The sequence below is a fragment of the Ursus maritimus genome, unplaced genomic scaffold, assembly GCF_017311325.1.
Source record: "Ursus maritimus isolate PB19 unplaced genomic scaffold, ASM1731132v1 scaffold_24, whole genome shotgun sequence".
In the NCBI taxonomy this organism is placed as follows: Eukaryota; Metazoa; Chordata; class Mammalia; order Carnivora; family Ursidae; genus Ursus; species Ursus maritimus.
In genome coordinates this window covers 41,505,752-41,525,601 of record NW_024424897.1, presented here as the reverse complement: position 1 = coordinate 41,525,601, position 19,850 = coordinate 41,505,752, and the positions used below count along the sequence as shown (strand labels likewise).

Here is a 19,850-nt window from a genome sequence, read left to right as displayed (position 1 = left end):
CCCTCCCCCCGCTTCCCCCCTCCCCCCGGGGTTGGGGGGGCCGGAGCAGAGAGCGCCCAGCCCGGGAGGTGGATGAATGTGGGAGAAAATGGAGACCAAGACGATCGTGTACGACTTGGACACGTCGGGGGGGCTGATGGAGGTAAGAGTGGCCCTCCTCATCCCCTTCCCCCAGCGCCGGGAGTGAACCTCCGCCCTCCGCCCCACAAAGCCGGTCCTGAGCTCACAGCGCTAAAGGGCCGGGGGAGGGGGGGCTTCTTCCTCACCCAGACTCTCCCTCCCTTCTTTGCAATTCGAGGGGCTGAGCTCAGCCTCCGAGGACGTTTGCAGCAGTTTCACCTACCCGCCGCCCTGGATTCGCTCTCCCGAGGCACCAACCCACTCCATGTCGTTGCACCGGCGGGCCTCCCCACCCCCTTCTTGTCGGCCCCTTTGTGCTTCCCCCAGCACGTCCGGGTACCGGGTTTCAGGCCTCTCCAGAGCCTGGCTTTGGAGTCCCCCACTGTCCATACAAGGAAGTGGCGAGAAGGGAACCGCGCACCCTCTCCCCATCCCCCTACCCTGATCCTCCCCATTTGGAAGAAGCTGTTCTCGTTGTTGTGCTGCAGGAACGCTGTTAGGGTGGGCTCCCCCCGGTTCCGGGGACTGAGAGGTTCTGGGAGCAGCTTGGATGGGAGGAAGAAGGACAAAAGGGGGGAGAGGGGTGGGTGACGGAGAAGCCTTGCCGGGGGGGCGACGGACCGCCCGGGAGCTCCGAGTGTGCACACACGCCGTTTGTATGTGTGTGCAGCAAATCCAAGCTCTGCTGGCTCCCCCCAAGACGGACGAGGCAGAAAAGCGGAGTCGGAAGCCTGAAAAAGAGCCCCGGAGAAGCGGCAGGGCCACCAACCACGACAGCTGCGATAGCTGCAAAGAAGGTGGGGATCTCCTGTGCTGTGACCACTGCCCGGCCGCCTTCCACCTCCAGTGCTGGTAAGGTCTGGGGACCCTTTGGAGCTCCTTGGCGGACCCTTCTCGGCACATTCCTTCACCCGGCCTACCCCTGGCTGCCGAAATAACGGGCGCTTGCTGCAGCTAGCTGAGTTTCTGCAGCGGCTGGGGCGAGCGCCTCCCCGCCCCCAGGTGTCTGCCGGGATCTGGCCGTTTGGGGGGGGAGGAGCAGCAGTGGGTCCGGACCCCGAGGTGGGGGTTGGGACGAGTGAGGAGTGCCCCATCTGGGATTGGAAGGCTCTGGGTAGCCGGGACAGAGCCGGCAGGGCACGGCCGGCGGTGGCGGGGGAGGAAGGGGAGGAGCTCCGGGCCCTGTGCCGCTAGTCTGCCCGCGCGCCCGCTGCCTTCGGGCTCCTGCCGGGCTGGGCTCTCCTGCGGGCGGGTGCGCGGAGCCCTCGGCCGCCAGAGTTGGCCTGGTCCAGACCCAGGGGGCCGGACACCCGGGCGCTCGCGGCTGTGGAAGAAATCATGGAGGGTGTCTTTCGAGTCCGCGTCTTCTGTGCTTCTCTGTTTACAATATGGCGACCTGCCTTTAAATTATATTTTTATTCTCAGCGCCATTTTGGCTGCATATATGATTTGCAAACGTTTCCCGGGGAACGGTGGGAGTAGAGGCTCGGGGTCCTTTCTGCAGAAGCTCCTCAGGGACCAGGGCTAGGATCTCGCCGCTTTGGTCCCCTTTCTCTGGCTCCCCTTGCCCCCTGTTGCCTCTCGGAGCTGCCTCCCTCTCTCCCTCCCCTCCCCGCGCTGCCGCCTCTCAGGAAATCGGGCCGGGTTAGACAATTAAAATTGCCCTTGGGCGCCGATTTCACTTCTCCGCTGCGGATCAGCGAGCCCTTCGCGGCAAAATTCTTTGCTGCCGGGGCAGGATTGTGTGCGGTTAGCTCCGCGAGGGCATTTTTAAGGAGCAGAGAGCTGGAAAGCTCTGCGCTTCCCTCCACCCACACCCCCCCCCCTTACTGAAAGCGAGAGGAGGGGAGAGACCGGAGAGAGAGGGAGGGAGGGACCTGGGTTGATCGCCCGCTGCGTGATCCTCCTCAGCAGCTCAGCCCAGAACAATCCGGCCAGGAAGAGTTTAAACTCCAGCTTCTGCCTGGAGAAACCATCTCTGCTCTCCACAAAAATCCCACATCTGCGCAGGGAACCCAGATGCGTCGTGTTCTGATGGGTCTTGTTCTGTTGTTCAGCAACAGTTGACTGAGGCAGGCGTTTGTGAGAGCGGGAAAGAGCGGGGCTTCTATTTGTTCCCACCCGTTTTTGATGTTGCTTTTTTTTTTTTTTTTTTTAGTCCGCTGTTTAAAAAAGAAAAAGTGAGGTTTTCTTAAGCTCTCCACACTGTTCCATTGACATTCCGTCTCTTGGTTTGTGGACTAGTGCCTACTGTATATTTGTACTAATTGCAGGTTTTGGAACACTTATTAGACAGATGACTGATACTGGGCAAATTAAGTCTGTGGTCAGAAGTTATGTAGGAAGCTCCCATTACCATTCCCCAGATACTTTTGCCCAGGAGGGCACCCCATCTGGGCTTGTAATGTTGCAGGGACAAAAATGGTTATCCTCGAGGAAGCTTTGTTGTCGGTTTTAAATTTTTTACTATGAAGTGACTAATACCAACAGGAAAGGTCTGTGGTTTTTAGCCTTTGCTTCCTGTAAGGTGTAATCCACCTGGAGAAAATATCTCTGGTCAAGTTTCCCCATGCTGTTCTTGAGCAAGGAGGAAATTTGTACCTGGATATGCTATGTTGCTTATCAGTTTTTTTCCTGTTGCTTACATTTTTTATTGTGCTTGTTTGATACATATACTTGGACTGAATTGTAGCCTTCTTGATTGAAAATGTGGGTGTTTCACCTCTAGGATGAAGCTAGGGTTAGTTAATCAAGAATGGTGACTTCCGTATTGAGAATTTTATAAGCTCTTTATTATCTTTAGCCTCCTGTGTTTAGTAAAGCTGAGATTGTTTATTAGAAACTTCAGGTATGGAAAAAGTGTGCTGTTTTGCCGGAGTTTGGGCTTCAAACTCTAAAATCTAACCTCTGGATCTTCTAATTAGATGAGTGTAAATCTTGTCAAGTTGTAACAATTAACAGTTTCTACTTCAGCTAGGAGAGAGGGAGGTACTTGTAGCTGTTGGTGAGACTCAGACTTGCCCAGACTGTGCATTTCATTGAATACTTTTTTTTTTTCTTTCTTTTTTTAAGACCATGAATGGGAACTGGTAATCAGAGATTTGAGAATACTAGTAAGTGAGGCAGGGCTTGTTTTACATCTCCAATTCCCTCTTTGAAGATGCCAGTACTGAAGGTGCCATTGGCTTATCTGAGTTGTTATATAAATTACAAAACATTCTAGATACTGGTACAAAGGCAGGAAGCCCTCTTTCAAATGAGGCTTATCCCACTTTCCTGACTCCTGTTCCACACTTTCCAGCACAAGTGAAGTAAGTACTTCATTAACCGTCTCCACCAGAGTCATCAGGTCAGGCAGTTGACGGTCTCAGACAGTTTTGATTCCTGAGTGTCCTGGCTTTAATTCATGCCATTACTGATTACTTGTGCCATGTGGGAGTGCAGTTAGGTGTGGCTCTATTTTCTCTTGCTTCCCCTTTTAACTGGCTAAGACCGGATTACAGTTGACCCTTGAACAATGCTGGGGGCTTAGGGACACCAACCCCCATGCAGCCAAAAATCAACATAACTTTTGATTCTTCAAAAACTTAACTACTGATAACCTACTATTGACCAGAAGCCTTACCGTAACGTAAACAGTCAGTTAACACATCTTTTGCATGTTATGTTGTATTCTTATAACAGAGTAAGCTAGAGAAAAGAAAATGTTAAGGAAATCATAAAGAGAAGATACACTTACAGTACCATACTATAAAAAGTCCACATAGAAGAGGACCTGCAGTCAGACCCATGTTCTCCAAGGGTCAGCTGTATTCAGATAAGCGCAGTGATGGTAATTTTCCTTACGTACAGAATGTCCAAGAGTGAAGACGAAGGGTTTGCAAACCCTGTCGATCATAACTGTAGTGCTGCTGCGGGTCTTCGTCGGGAGTTCTCTGAGACAAGTCCTTTTTCAGTCTCTGGTGTGCCTTGCCAGCTTGCCTCACAGTGAGCGAGATCTAATAAAATGTTCCAGAAGTGATTCTCGGCAAACTTTACCTCCTGGGCTTAGTGACATGGTCATAACCACAGGGGATTTTTCTAAGATAAACTACTGTAGGAAATGACTGGTCAGATAAACTGTTTAATTGTCTTGTCTTTTCTCAGGGGCCAGTGCTCTGTATGAGGAACCGTTCTCTCTTCCCAATTAGACTGGGAGCCCTATTTCTGGGTTCTCAGTAATGATCCTTTGGGTGAGGGAATGAATTGTCCTGTGCTGGGTACCATGACCTCGCTGAAGAATTAAACTTAAGGAGGTGATTTTTTTGTTTTTAAGTCAGAGTGTAATCATTTTATCTAAGTTTAACTGGTTTATCAATTATTCAGAGTGGTAGTAGGAGTTATGAAACCTGCCCCAGGAGAACTGGAAAGAGAGAGATTTTTCAGTGTTTTCTGGTGAACCTGACCCCTCTCATAATTGGCATGCCGTTAGTTGAACTTTCTGAAAACACTGGTCTCTGTGGATTGGTCCCTAAAAATTGGTTTTAAAAAATTAGAATAACTGGTGGCGCTCTCGTTGCCACTGACCCATCTTTCTGTTTGAAATGGATTGAATTGTTCTCACCGGTAAAGTGAACACCATAGGCCATCGGTAACAAGGCCAACTGGAAACGTTGTTCTCTGATTGCTTTCTCGTGGCATTTTGCTCCAAACGGACTGAAGGACCGGAACGGTCTGATTGAGAAGTGCGTCTACCTCAGCAGACCTCAGCATGGTTGCTTCCCGTCAGACAGATTTCTGTAGCATTTGCCTCCGCATGTTATATTTGGAATTGTTGGCCGGCTTTCCTCTCTTTGGTGTTGGCAGCAAGATCCAAAATGAGGTTTTCGAAGAATGAGAGTAAAAAGGTCTCTGTGCACAGGCAAAACTAAGCTCAGCTTGGAGTTTTGCATATTTAATTTTCAGTGAGTCATAACAAGAAAGGTTTCACACATAGAGTAGAAAACTGCGTTGCAGAAAATCTTTGCTGTTTGAACTTTTAAGAAGGTGATTTTTTCTGATTTTGTTGGGTTTAGTTCCTCATTAGGAAAGTAGCGGGCTAGTGCTGAATTAAAATACATTTATTTTAACATATCTTATGAATCTGTTGTTTCTGACATTGTAAGTGCTTGGAGATCTGGCACTGAAGAACTGGAGGGGTCGGCATCTGGACTTCCCCCCTCACCCTGCCTCCTCAGTAGTAAAATGATTGGACAGTAAACAAACCTAATTTGGTTTTATGTGTATTTTATTTATTTATTTATTTTTGCATTTGCTGCACTGCGTTGGAATCTGGGTGCGTATTATTGTTTTTAAATGTTCCACTCAAACAGGGAGGGTCCAATAACATTCAGCTTTAGCGCAATTTCACACGCATGCTTTGTAAACGTTGTGTGGGGCTCGGGGGCTAATTGTGGTAGGGGTGCTTTGGTTCAGTGATAATAAGGATAATCGCCGTTTAAAAATAATAATAATATTTAGTATGAAATGTTTACTCAAAAATGGGTGTGACCTAGGCGGCTTTGGTTAAGAAAGGAAGCATCAGACGTTTTTTAAAGTGGAAGAGGAGGTAACACTCCTCAGAGGTGACAGTGTTTGTGTGGCCTACGGCAAGGACTTCGAGGTGCCGCTGTGGGAGATCTTTCCTTTGGGGCCTGTCCCCAAATTAATAACCATACTCAGTGAAAGGTAGGATGCAGTTGTAATCTCATCAGTTTCCTGCTGCTCCTTAAGGCTCTCGAAGTACTTTACAGATGGGCTCCACTAAAACATTAGGACCTCTTTTAGGCTTTGTAAATGACTGGTGTATTTTTTACGGGTGAAATCGTGTAAAAGACGACTTTAGGTACTGCCTTCATTTATATCTGGAGATGGGATTCATATTGCTCTGTTTTAAATTCTTAAGTGTGTCTCCAAGAGAATTTTTTTAAGCCAAATCATAAAATACAGACAAATAAATTGTGTAATTTGAACTAAAAAAGGATCCAAATAGTCACTACTGTGTGTTGAATGAGACGCTGGTTTTTATTAAGCTCTGAGCGAAAGGACAAGTGATACTCAAATGGGCTCGGTGAGTTTTCAAGATTCACCCTTGTAGGATTTATCAGTACTTACTCCCTTTTTGTAGCCGAATACTATTCCGTGTATGGCTATACCACAGTTTTGTCTATCCATTTATCAGTTGATGCACATTTGAGGTTTTTTCTAGTTTTTGCTGTTGTGAGTAATGATGCTGTACACGTTTGTGTGCAAGTTTGGTGTGGACGTCTGTTTTCATTTCTCTTGGTTGTATACCCAGGAACAGAATTGCTGGGTCACAGGGTAACTCATGTTTAACCATTTTTTTTTTCTTTCTTTCTTAAGATTTAATCTATTTATTTGGGAGACAGAGATAGCAAGAGAGAGCATGAGTGAGTGAGGGGGGCACAGAGGGAGAAGGAGACGCAGACTCCCTGCTGAACAGAAACACACACACACACACACACATACCCAGTGCAGGGGCTCCATCTGATGACCCAAGCTGAAGGCAGATGCTTAACCAGCTGAGCCACCCAGGCGCCCCCATGTTTAACCTTTGAAGAACTGCCAGATTGTTTTCCAAAGTGGCTGCACCATTTTGCATCCTCACCAATACATGAGGGTTCCAGTTTCTCCACATCCTTTCCAACACTTGTTATTATCTGTCTTCTTGATAAAAGCTATCCTATGGGTGGGAAGTGCTATAGTTTTGATTTGCATTTCCCTAGTGGCTAATGATACCAAACATCTTTTCATGTGCTTATTGTCCATTTGTATATTTTCTTGGAGAAATGTCTATTTTGATCCTTTGTCCAGTTTTAATTGGGTTATTTGGTTTTTTTGTTACCGAGTTGTAGGAGTGTTCCTTACATATTCTAGATAGCAAGTACTTGGTCAGATATATGATTTTCAAGTATTTTCTTCCATTCTGTGGGCTGTCTTTTTACTCAGCCTTTTTATTTTTTAATTTTTGAGTCTTACCTAGGAGAAAGGTAGTTGATTTAAGCACGCTTTAATGCCTGTGCTATTTTACCAATGTAATGACAGTGACTCAAAGTTTTCTGTGAACTCCAGTCAGGATGTGTATCTCATTGGAGAGAACCTTACAGTGTGATTTGTGTTTCAACTTTTCTGAGTGATCCATCTTAGTAAAGAAGTCTAAGGCTGGAGGTTAACCCTAGAAAAAATTTTTAAAAATCCACCACCTACCTTAAGGCAGGTTGCCCACCAGGCACCCCCCAGCCACAATAGAAATTTTCTGTGTATAGAAATCTCTCTTGGGGCGCCTGGGTGGCAGAGCGGTTAAGCGTCTGCCTTCGGCTCAGGTAAATTCTATCGCTGTCTAATAAATAAATTAAGTAATAAATAAAGAAAGGAAGGAAGGAAGGAAGGAAGGAAGGAAGAAAAAGAAAGAAAGAAAGAAAGAAAGAAAGAAAGAAAGAAAGAAAGAAAGAAAGAAAGAAAGAAAGAAATCTCTCATATCTGTGAGGCTCCTAGTTTAAGGAGGAAGATTTTCATTTTCTCAGTTTGATTGGTAACACCTTGGAGTAGAAATAACTCCAGGTCAGTTGAGCTATTTCTTGAACTCAGTTAACAAGAACAAAAATTGTTTGTACATTGTATTGAACTCACCTCTTTATATGTGTCCTTATGTAAGCTCAGATAACAATAAATAGGGAGCCAGGGTACAGAGAGTATTTGCCTGAAGGTTTTATATAACTTATAAAAAGAAACCGTCTGTTTTGATGCACCACCACCCCCCCGAAGATTTTTGCTGCGTAGAAATGCAGTCGTCCTGCTTCTTAACAGAAATGGGTACATCTTTTGTCCTACAAGCGATAGGGCAATAGAAAACAGATGAAGTTGAATGTTGTTTGCTTTTGGTCATGCGGAAGAGTGTTGAAATCTATCTCTGAACCTTCTTGTCTCACCCCAGCACACGCACAGTTCCTTGGGTGTATAGTTAAGCAGGCTGCCCTAGTAGAAGATTCGGGTTGGGGTTGTGATGGTTATATTGTTATGATAATACAGCACAGGCTCCTGGAAATGCATTCCTATTTTAAGGTGCCAGAGTTTTAAGTCACCAGAGCAGGGGAGGGGTTTGTTTCCCCACCTCTGCTGTGCTCTTCCTTTGACTTAAGAGTCCCCAGGGAGTACAGACATCGCCAGCTGCATTGCCATTCAATGAGTGACACTTATAAGAGCACCTCCGCATAATGCTAGCCTCCCAAGAGATGGGACAGGAGTACAGCTGTCCCCCTGCCAGTTTCCTGAAAGAGGAGGACATTGTATTCAGTGCAAGTCCTAGACCAAATTTCAGAAAGGCACTTTGGTATTGCGGATTTGTCACCATGCCCAGGACACATGCACAGGTCACTAGCTGACTGCTTTTCCCATGACTTGAGAGCAGTTAAGAAGAATAAGAAGGTGACTCCTTTTTCTGCCTGCCGTTTATAGATGTCACAGGCTTCATCCTTTAAGTCTAATATTATTTCTGAATCTAGGTCTCAGCAAATAAGAATAAAGATGAAGTTTTAGCACATTTGCATGGGAGGTGGAAGACACTGAGGGGTACAGTAGACACCAATAAAAGGAGAAATCATTGCTTTTGACCCATCAGCAAAAATGCACTTATCTACTCTGTAGAGCTGTTGTTGAATCTACAGTACGCAAATTCCAAGTACACCTTACAGATTGATGACGTTTCAGGTAATATAAAACCTGACGCATTCAAAAAGCTGCTTTCCCTTTTGCAACTATGTACTAAATGCTCACTAAACTCCTTGAAATCCATGGGCTGACCCGTTTCCTCTGCTCAGTGCTGCGTAATACCTAGTGGTCTTACAAATGAGAGATAAGCAAAGATAAGCACTAGCTGGGGAACAGAACTGTCTGCTTCTGCCAAGTAGATGGTGCCTTTGTTAACACACCCACAGTCACTAGTCCCTTCCCCCTAATTATGTTTCCTGTATGTTAATAGCGTTGGTGTTTAGTCTTTGCCCTTACCCTGTTTTCTGACAAACTGTACAGGATATATCTCCCAGGAAATGTTTCCCAGTCTTGAAAGGACAAAAGACAGAGCATGTAACAGCAGGGTGGGGAGTCCATGCCCGAACCTAGCGTCGGTCTTTCCCACTGACTTGGCCTCTGCGTGAGGCTCTTTTTGAAATAAGCCTGAGTGAGCAAGAGAGGACTCTCTGCAGGGTTTGGATTTAACCATAGCCCAAAGACATCACTTCACCACCAGCCTAGGCAAGGGTGAGGGAACCTCTCAGAATTACTAGCGAGCTTGAGTTTCAGGGTGGAACCCCGTTTGTAGCAGCACAAACACATTGCCGACTTCTATCCAGCTGTGATCCTCAGACGGATGTCGAATATTTTTTTCCTGTCTGCATTTGTGCAGAGAACAGAGCAGAGAAGCTAATGAATGCTTAGAACTCTTAAGTGATTGTAGATAAGTCTCCTCATTACAAAACTAGGCAGTGAGGAGCTACTCTTGTTCCTTACGCCAGCCTGGGCTCCTGTGATGAGCTGGGAGCTTTTTAATTCCCACTTTTCGCTGAACCATCAGAGTTCTACTGATTCTTGGTTCTAGTGAAGCTCTGGAAATATTAGTGGGAAACTCTGCAGTGAACTTTTTCAGTTGACAGTCATCAATTATTGGTCAAAATGCATTATGAAAATTAGACTCTGTTAATTTCATTAAATGTGTCTAAACCTATGCCTTTTCCTAGTTCTTTTTATACATAGATTAGTTATATTCAACTTTCCTTGATCTTGCTTGCCATTTTTTGAAAGAGCATCTTAAATGTAGGGAGAATTTTTTTTTTTTTTTTAAGATTTTATTTATTTATTCGACAGAGAGACAGCCAGCAAGAGAGGGAACACAAGCAGGGGGAGTGGGAGAGGAAGAAGCAGGCTCCCAGCGGAGAAGCCTGATGCGGGGCTCGATCCCAGAACGCTGGGATCATGCCCTGAGCCGCAGGCAGACGCTTAACGACTGCACCACCCAGGCGCCCCTAAATGTAGGGAGAATTCTGTCACTGATTCTGGCCTTTTGATAGACATTTTTTGCTTTATTGTTTTTGGTTTTTTTAATCCTTCCTTTGTAGTGCTCGTGGTTTTGCCTGGCTTAGACGACACTTAGCCATTCTAGCTTAACTTAGTTCTTAAAACACCTAATTCATCAGACATCTTTGACTGCAGGCTTCAGTTTGTTGGTGTTGAAGTAGCTGGATGGTAAGAAAAGTGTCTGCAGTTTAGTTAAGTTGTGGGAAAGAGCTTATGTCCAGGACTTGAATGCTTGCTGCATATAAGCTTTCCTCAGGTCTTACCATTCGTGTGCACACATTCAGGCCTTTAAGGTGATCGTTCTTTGGTTAGGAATCATCTGAGAGAAAAGTGGGCCAAAGGGAAAAAATTATGGTGCTCTGTCTCTGAGAAGTATGTTCACCTCCTAAATAGATCACCGGGGGTATAACTGGAAGGCTTCAGAAGCCCAAGTCAGCACTCAGCTGTGGCATCAAACCATGACAGCATAGTTTGACAATATGCCCGCAGATTACTTCAATCGTGTAGAGTGGGGAGCTTTGAGGTTTAGGAGTAAAATGGGGTTTATGAGTGAAAAGGAGGAGGGAATAGGCCCTATGCTGTTTTGGTGCAAATAATAGCATTATTCTTTATCTTTCCTTTTTTTAAGAAGACCCTGTCAGAGGGGCGCCTGGGTGGCACAGCGGTTAAGCGTCTGCCTTTGGCTCAGGGGTGATCCCGGCGTTCTGGGTTCGAGCCCCACATCAGGCTCCTCTGCTGGGAGCCTGCTTCTTCCTCTCCCACTCCCCTTGCTTGTGTTCCCTCTCTCGCTGGCTGTCTCTCTGTCAAATAAGTAAATAAAATCTTTAAAAAGTAAAAAAAAAAAAAGAAGACCCTGTCAGAGGAGGGTAAATGGAGCAGAAACCCTCCTTAGCAGCTGGGTCTTAAGTAGAAACCTGCTCTCTCTGTATTTAGTTGGATTTCAAATAAAGACATTGTTAGTGTTTGTTTTTTAAGATTTTATTCATTTACTGGGGCGCCTGGGTGGCACAGCGGTTAGGCGTCTGCCTTTGGCTCAGGGCGTGATCCCGGCGTTGTGGGATCAAGCCCCACATCAGGCTCCTCTGCTATGAGCCTGCTTCTTCCTCTCCCACTCCCCCTGCTTGTGTTCCTTCTCTCGCTGGCTGTCTCTATCTCTGTCAAATAAATAAATAAAATCTTTAAAAAAAAGATTTTATTCATTTACTTGAGAGAGAGTGAGAGAGAGAACACAAGAGGGGAGAGGACCAGAGGGAGAAGCAGACTCCCACTGAGCAGGGAACCCAACGTGGGGCTCCATCCCAGGACTCCAGGATCATGACCTGAGCCGAAGGCAGCCACTTAACCGACTGAGCCACCCAGGCGCCACAAGACATTGTTAGTGTTTTTTTGTTTTCCCAGCCTTTATAGAATTTTAGGTCCAGTATCTTTAAGATATAAACTGATCCAGATTTCCTGAGCTGCATATGCCCAAAAAAAAAAAAAAAAAAAAATGTCCTGGCTATTTCCTTGATTTGGCCACAGAACAGTACACAGTTTTCCATACCTCTGAGACTCCTCTGGAATACACAGTTAGAATTGTTGATTCTTCTGTCCAAGGAAGAACATTCCCTAGGAACATCAGAAAGTGTCTGTTGAGGCCAGAATGTTGACTCTTCCCAAATAGGTGGGCTCCAACATCTACCAGGAGGTGAATGAACGAAGCCCATTTTTAAAACGTTTGCAGGCAGCTCGTTCGTCATCACGGAGAAGCCAGGATTTCCAGAATAGCCGAACTAATGATGGATAAGGCCCGGTGGCACGCAGTTTCAGCTTGTAGGGAAGTAAGCAGAGGCAGACACCTGGCACAGCTGTTGGTGCTCTGCCCTCTCACCCTCCTTTTGCCGCACTAGCGTATAACCCTGTTCACCAGGTGTCCCTTCACTGGGAGGATGCCACAAGCCAGCTCTACATAGAAGGCAATGAAATTTGGGGGCACAGTCAGCTAGTCTGAAAGGACTGTATGCCTGTGGAAGTGACGCAACTCGCTAAGTTTCTCAATGGGGCATTTGTAATGGCCTGGCACTTCATTGGTCTCCTTGTTAACACTGTTACTCAGGCTTTGCATGAAAAAGCCGGCGGTCCTTGGGCTTTTTTTATGTACTTTGTGGCATTAGCAGTATTCGAGTCAGTAGCTGTGATGAAGGGAGGGTAAGGAGTTAAGGTTCAGGGATCCCATGAACTTTCTGCTTTCATCTCCAATATCTTTCAGTATGGCCATCTTCCCAGCCTTTGAAAGGTAGGCCATACTTGAAAATAAAAGCTGATCCCCATACAAGTGTCTGGAGGAAGCTGGCTATTTATGCTGACATTTAAATTTCATTAGATTTTGTTTCTCAAAACATAAACCATTAAATTGGGGTACATTAATACAGCTTTTAAGCTTTAAAAGATATTTTTTTAAATTAAATTTTCCCTGGTGTCTCTTCATTTTCCTAGAACAGAAGCTGGTTCCAGTTTAGAAAAGGCTTGTTTTCTGTGCTCATAGATTCCTTTGTGGATCAAGATGGCTGCCAGGAGGCGGAGATGGGATGGTGGTCCTGTCAGTGATCACCTTCACTCCCATTCTGGCTAGTACCGATGTAGTTCCTCAGCTGGCCAGAGTTCCGCAGCAGGGCTGGTCTGAGGGAGAGTAGGCCTGTTCTGAACATGTATTGTCTTTTGCAGTCACTCTTACACAATGCCATTACATATAATTGCAGGATTTTTATCTGGTAGTGGACCTCAGATGGATGGATGAGACCCATGAACTGTGAAATTAAAAATCAAAACTGCTCAGTGCTATTGTTTGCTGGCTGAACACCCCGCCACCACCCAAAAAAGGGAGGAGACATCAGATGCGGGGAAGGGGCAGTGAAATCTTTCTTAGTCTGGTATTTTAACTGAAACTACCATATATGGCTAGAGAGCTTCTGATCCTTGGAGAATGATGGGTTCTGACAGGAGGGACCCTAGCAGTTCATGCGACTGACCTCTTCCAGAAGAGAACCCGAGTGGAATGCTGTTGGTATATTGTGTGTGGATATGCTGTCTGCATAGTGTTCCTGTTCAGTCTTTGTATTAAACAGAGTATTTTGTCAGTCTAGGAAGAGAAAATAAAATGTCTTCTTTCTTAAATATTTTTCATCCGTTTTGTTTCCTTTTGTCCTAAGGCACACACCAAAGCTTTTAATTTGGTTAAGTGATATTTCCGTGTCTCCCAAGCTGCCTTTGGCTCAAGTTTTAAAATGTCAGTGTCACTTAGCTGGATAGACAGTTACAAGCCAGACATCGGTAACCTAACATATTTTTTAAAAAATAAGTCCAGAGCCCAATACCATTTTTTTCCTCAGCACCATTTTTATCTGCATGTTGTAATGCAAAAACTAGGTCTCTGAAATCAAAGGCAGTCTTTCTGCTTCCCTGTCTCCCTCTCTCCCTCCAACTCTCCTCTCCTCCCTTTGTTCTCTTGTTCCCCTCCCCCTTCTCCCTTCCAGTTCCATATTGAAAAACTGCTTGCGCTGGATGGATAATTAACACAGAGCTGTGGAGCAACAGGTCCCGCTGGTGGCAGCTCCATCTGAAGGAAATGTTGATGTCGTGCAGGGCCACGTGTATGAATAGGTGAGGGAGGTGAGTGAGCTGAGACTCACATCAGCCACACTGGTGTAGGACTTGAAATAGATCCTCTTAATTAGAGAGCCAAGAACCATGACAACTAGCATCTTCCACCTGCAGTGGTGGGCTGCAGCCTCATTAGTGAATGAAAGAGGCACTCTAAATTAAAACTGGGCTTCATCCTTTGGCTGTGAGTCGGGAAGTCCGTCAAGGCAGGCATTACAGTGAGCAGAGGAGTGTGTGTGTGTAGTTTTCTCTTCCATGACTCCAGAAATAGACCAAGCTGGACACCCTCGTCAGCTACAGAGTCGAGTCATTTGATTTGTTTATGGGGGTCTAGATGCTGGAGTCCTGCAGACGTTGGCTTCGGGAGTTTCGGTTTTGGAAAATTAATGCCAGGGCACCTGGGTGGCTAAGCCAGTTAAGTCAATCCCCATTCTCCCAAAGAGAATTAAAAAGAAAAAATTGTTGGGATGCCTGGCTGGCTCAATCAATAGAGCATGTGACTCTTGATCTCAGGGTTGTGAGTTCCAGCCCCATGTTGGGTGTAGAGATTACTTAAAAATAAAATCTTTAGGGGCGCCTGAGTGGCTCAAGTCGGTTAAGTGACCGACTCTTGATTTCGGCTCGGGTCATGATCTTAGGGTCATGAGATTGAGCCCCACATCGGACTCCGCGCTCACCACAGGGTCTGCTTGAGATTCTCTCCCTCTGACTCCCCACTCCTACACACACACACACACACACACACACACACACACACGCTCTCCCTCTCGGTCTAAAACAAATAAATCTTTCTTAAAAAAATTAATGCCTTTGACCAGCTTTCTAACTGGTTTGTGTACAGGTGTTACTGTTAACGGTTTACAGGCCCTGTCAGGCTTCACAGAGAGCCACACCAAACTCTGAAATGCATATCTTTCAGTTGTACAATCTCTGAGGATTCAAAGCTCTATTGTTACAAGCTATTGTATAGCTAACGGAATGTCTTTACAGTCAGGTAGTGGTTAAGCAGCAAGTTAGAAAGCAGTGAATAGTCACTTTCTGGCCAGGAATTGCAGGCCGGGGCTTTTTAACAAATGACCTGAGAGGAGACATCCACAGCAGGGAAGCTGGATGGGTATTCTGCAAAAGCTCTGCCCTCACAGGGTGCTCTCTAAAGAGTTTTCCAAGACAAGCCAGCTCATGTACATTCCAGGACTCACCTTCCTTTCTAGGACTTGGACAGATCTCAGAAGGAATCTAAAGGTTCATACTGTTGGGTTCTAGATGGACATAAAACACTCATTGCCAGGAAAATGTCCCCACTCCCAGAACTTCCCTTCTTTCATGTAGTTTTTTCAACATAACAGAAATACACCTGCTTCCAAAATTATCATTTCCTCTTGAACCCCTCGAGATCCTTAACTTCACTGTCTTTAAAGGATCACTGACTGAATTACCATTTGCTGTATAGTTAGGAATTATGGAAAGAGAGTCGGGAAAAGGCCACCGTCCCCTTCAGATATCAAGTAACCAAACTTCTGGGGCTCTTCACTGAGCCCAGCAGCCGTGCACAGTTGAGTCTTACATAGGCCTTTATAGTAGCAGGTTCCGTTTGTAGTTGATTGTATGTATTCTCATTGTCAACTGTCCTTTTCATGGTCTGGTCTGTGATCCCTGAGAGCAAAGACCTTGTCTGAAATCTCACCATTTAGCACATTGCCTACCATAAAATAATGAATCGTTCATTAAATGCTTGAGTGGACGAATGACTTTGATCCTCTCTCGCCAGAGGCTGTTTCTAGGCGGGGTAGATCATAACCTGTCTGCTTTGTGTCTTTCCTCGCGTGCCGGCACCTCTAGCATGGCTTCGGTTGGCTAGTAAGCAGTGGGAACTCAGTATCCTCACGTGCGGCACCTCTAGCATGGCTTCGGTTGGCTAGTAAGCAGTGGGATCTCAGTATCCTCACGTGTGGCACCTCTAGCATGGCTTCGGTTGGCTAGTAAGCAGTGGGAACTCAGTATCCTCACGTGCGGCACCTCTAGCATGGCTTCGGTTAGCTAGTAAGCAGTGGGAACTCAGTAAATACTGACTGTTGTAGGAGGAGATGCTCAACCTTGATGGATGTTCCGCTGTGTCCCCCAGAAATAAGAGAACTACCAAAGTTTTTTACAAATAGCTAGGACTCGAGATTTGAAAGAGCCAGGAAACTGATTTGGGTTCTGATTCTGAACCTTCACTGGTTCTGTGGCTTTAGATAAGTCCGTGTCCTCACCTGTATGATGGGAGTAAGAATTTTCACAGCGTGCTGGTGAAGATCAGATAAGAGCATCTGTGAAAACACTGTGAACTGTTACACACTAGGTAGATGCTACGTGCGGTTATCGCTCTGCTATTTCTAGGCTTCAGTGATTAGGAAGCATACTGATGTCTTTCCAAGCAGCACTGGCTCATGACAGCGGCCTCATGGTTTTCACTGCTGAGCAGCGGAAACTCTGATAGAGCATTTCCAACATTACCTGACTTTCAACTTGTAATGATTTCCTTTGATAGGGAATGGCCCTCAGCACCTTGTCTTCACTGATGTATACATACGGGTAAGAGGGAGCTGAGACAGAGCCTCGTCTTTCTTGACAGACATGCCATGATTTAAAGACTCTGGCATGCGTGTAGTTGTTCAGAGTTGCACACTAACTTAAGGGAGCACCGTTCTTACGGGGGAAAGAGCTTCGAGACGGGAAAGTCTTCAGGATGTGTATGAGTGTCCTGAGGCTGCAGAATCGCCTTTCTCCCTGGAATCCTTTCCCTATTGGCAATATTTCTGATAAAGAACAAAACTAGTGTGTCTGCAAAACAGCCTCTTTCCGAACTAGTTCCTGAGTTTATTACTCCCACAACAGTCTGTCTTTCCTGGATCCACTTCATGAAACCTTTTTGCTCTAGATATTTGAGTTGAAAAACTGCCTTCTGAATATCTTGAAAGGAATTGAAAGGAATTGCTAGGGCCAAAGAGGAAACATCGAGAATGCTTTATGATGGGCAGTTCCTATATTCCTGCTGTACCTGTGCTGATCATTTTCTAAAAACAGAGATTTTCCTGGAGACAGTACTCTGACTTTCCTGTGCTGTTCTCTAAACTCACAGCCCTCATCACACACTTTCGGGCAGACGAGAAGAGCCTGTGCCCATAATCTAGAATTCTGAGCAATGAGTGTTCTTAAACCTGGTATCTCTAAAAGTGATCCTTTAGAAACTAACCAGAAGCTACTTTTAAGAACCTCTTAATAAAAATTTTAAGCATTTGACCCCTGTGTTCAGAAAAAGAAGTGAGAAATCAGATTGTTTAAAGAAGATGCAAATGAGTCAGCTGGGGTGGTTCAACGTGAAGTTCAGGTTTGCAAGTGTTAAGGTTTGCGAAGCTTATTGTTTTGTGACTTAGAAAACAAATTATTCCATGTGTGATTTAACCACCAAAACAAGTGCCTGCCCAACTGCATTGCTTTGCCTCATGACTTTGGAGGGGTATCTTCACTTCCTAGAAGCCCATTCTCTTAGGGTCCCTCAGTTCTTTAAAGCTGTATTGAGTACCTAGTATGTGCCAGGCATCTTGCAGAATGTGGAGGTACAAAGATAAATAAGGCATAGAGAAAGGGATTCGGGTACGTAGTAGTTTGAGTACAGCGTGGCACAGAAGTGCTGGAGGGAATCAGGGGCTGCCAGAGAAGGCTTCCTGGAGGGAATACCTGACGTGAGCTGCAGAACATAGAGTCCGGCAGGTGAAGGAATGAGGGAAGGCCCAGCTTTTGCGGTTGTAGGTGGCAGCTCCAGAGTGAACAGACATGCAGAGTAGAGGAAGGGTATAGACTGTGTAGGGAGCCACCAGGTTAATGAAGCTGGAGGAAGATGTAGGATTCTGGCCACAGGGGTCTTAACCTTCAATACTGAGGAGCTTGAACTTTATCCTGTAATAAAGGATAGGGTAGGGGTGATACCGAAGAGCTCTTTTTTTCTTTTTTTTTTTTTTTTAAGATTATTTATTTATTTATTGGACAGAGAGCCAGCCAGCGAGAGAGGGAACACAAGCAGGGGGAGTGGGAGAGGAAGAAGCAGGCTCCCAGCAGAGCAGGGAGCCCGATGTGGGGCTCGATCCCGTAACGCCGGGATCATGCCCTGAGCCGAAGGCAGACGCTTAACGACTGAGCCACGCAAGCGCCCCCGAAGAGCTTTTTAATTAGGAGGGTGATATGGTCAGAATTGTGTTTTAAATAACTCATTCTACCAGCAGGGGTTGAAGCTAGATTGAGGGAAGCATGAAGGATGGCTAGGAGGCCATTTACATCTTGGTAAAAGATCTAAGTTCAAACCACCTTGCCTTGCCCTTCTCTGCCTTACATGTTTGGTGGAGAGTATCTTGGTACAAAGCCAAGTGGGCAGATGAAAAGAAATGATGAAAAACAGAATCAGAAGTGACAGCCTTTTCAGGGTTAATTTTACTATGACAGCTGCTGAAGCATAGCAGAGTCTGGAGGCCTTTGCAGATTACATGCATGCATTTCATTAGTTTGGATGTGGCCTATGCAAAAATCCACTGGAGGGAAGTGGGGAAGACTTTATAGGTGACATTCATCTGTGGTCCTTTAGGGTTTGAAGACCTATCACAACAGGCTGGTGTGCCTCCAGTTTTCTGCTGCCTAGCAAGGATCTCCTGAGATTCCACCAAGAAAACAGGGAGGAGAGGGAGCAAGGACCTGGGAGGGCTTGGTGGACATCCTGACATGTATACTGAGGGCAGCAGGGAAGCAGGCAAAGCAGGAGCTAGGGGAATTTGCCAAGCCAAGTGCTCTTTTAGAAAGAAACAGTAGAGCAACGTAGTATTAAGCCCTGGGACTTAAGAAGAGTCCTTACATTATTCAGCCCTCCATTAGTTTTTTAGTATTTCTCCTCTCTTTTTTTTTTTTTTTTTTTTTTTTGAAAATTTTATTTATTTGTTAGAGAGAACACGAGCGGGGGTAGAGGCAAAGGGAAAGAGAGAGAATCTCAAGCCAACTTCCTGCTGAAGGCAGAGCCTGACTCGGGCCCCGAGATCCTAGGGCCCCGGGATCATGACCTGAACCGAAGGCAGACGCGTAACCGACTGAGCCACCCAGGCACCCCTTTCTCATCTTTTTTTGATGAAAAACTTCCTCCTTCCCATTCCAAATAGGTGACTCCCAGGAACCAAATATAGGAATTTCTTTAGCATAAATATAGCCTCATTCTGTAGAAGATAATTTCTCATTCTGTATGCCTGAACTGAGGTCTCAGAATTTGCATTTCTAATAAGCTCCCAGATGATACTGATGTTTGCTTCTGATCTGGGTACCACACTTCGAGAACCACTACTGTATAGACATTAGAAATGTGACCCTCCCAAGAATTTAATAAAGTCTCATATGTATGGTCCTTGGTGTAACCTTAATGGAAATCAATGGAGGGTCAGTAAGGCCTGCCCTACACAGCTCTAATTCTGACTCAGTATTGACTTATTGAGTGACTACTGTGTGCACAACCTCTGTATCATAAAGCTACAAAGAGGGAAGAGATCCAGTCTTTGTCTCAGTCCCTCTAACGGAAGAAGTAAGAGCGGCATCTGGCCGGCTCAGTTGGTGGAGCGTGCAACTCTTGATCTCAGGGTTGTGACTTCAAGCCTCACGTTGGGCGTAGAGCTTACAATGAGTGGATGAATGAATGCATGAATGTGAGTTCAAGCCTCACGTTGGGCATAGAGCTTACGGTAAGTAATAAATAAAGAAGAAAAGACATAAGAGAACTAGGGTGCCTGGCTGGCTCAGTCAGAAGAGCGTACGACTCTTGATCCTCGGGGTCGTGAGTTTGAGCCCCATGTTGGGTGTAGAGATTACTTAAAAATAAAACTTGAAAAAAACCTGTCGCACAAGGGAAAACATGAGAAGCACAAAAAGAGGACGAAAGCATGTAGCCCAGAGGTCCAGGATGCCTGAGTAATCCA

The 19,850-nt window shown here is 45.6% G+C and overlaps 1 protein-coding gene across 2 annotated transcripts in view; it reads left to right on the top strand.

Annotated features, from left to right (window-relative positions):
* The first annotated feature begins 8 nt into the window (after positions 1-8).
* Positions 9-19,850, top strand: part of PHF12 (PHD finger protein 12) — a 39,531-nt gene continuing 19,689 nt past the window's right edge. The window contains exons 1-2 of one of the 2 annotated variants that reach the window (XM_040641069.1): positions 9-142; positions 791-972. In XM_040641069.1, the coding sequence (XP_040497003.1) occupies positions 77-142; positions 791-972 (248 nt within the window). In that variant the 5' untranslated portion in view covers positions 9-76. Of the gene's footprint in view, positions 143-526; positions 973-19,850 lie in introns of those variants that run through there. The other variant, XM_040641068.1, reaches the window with a different exon arrangement.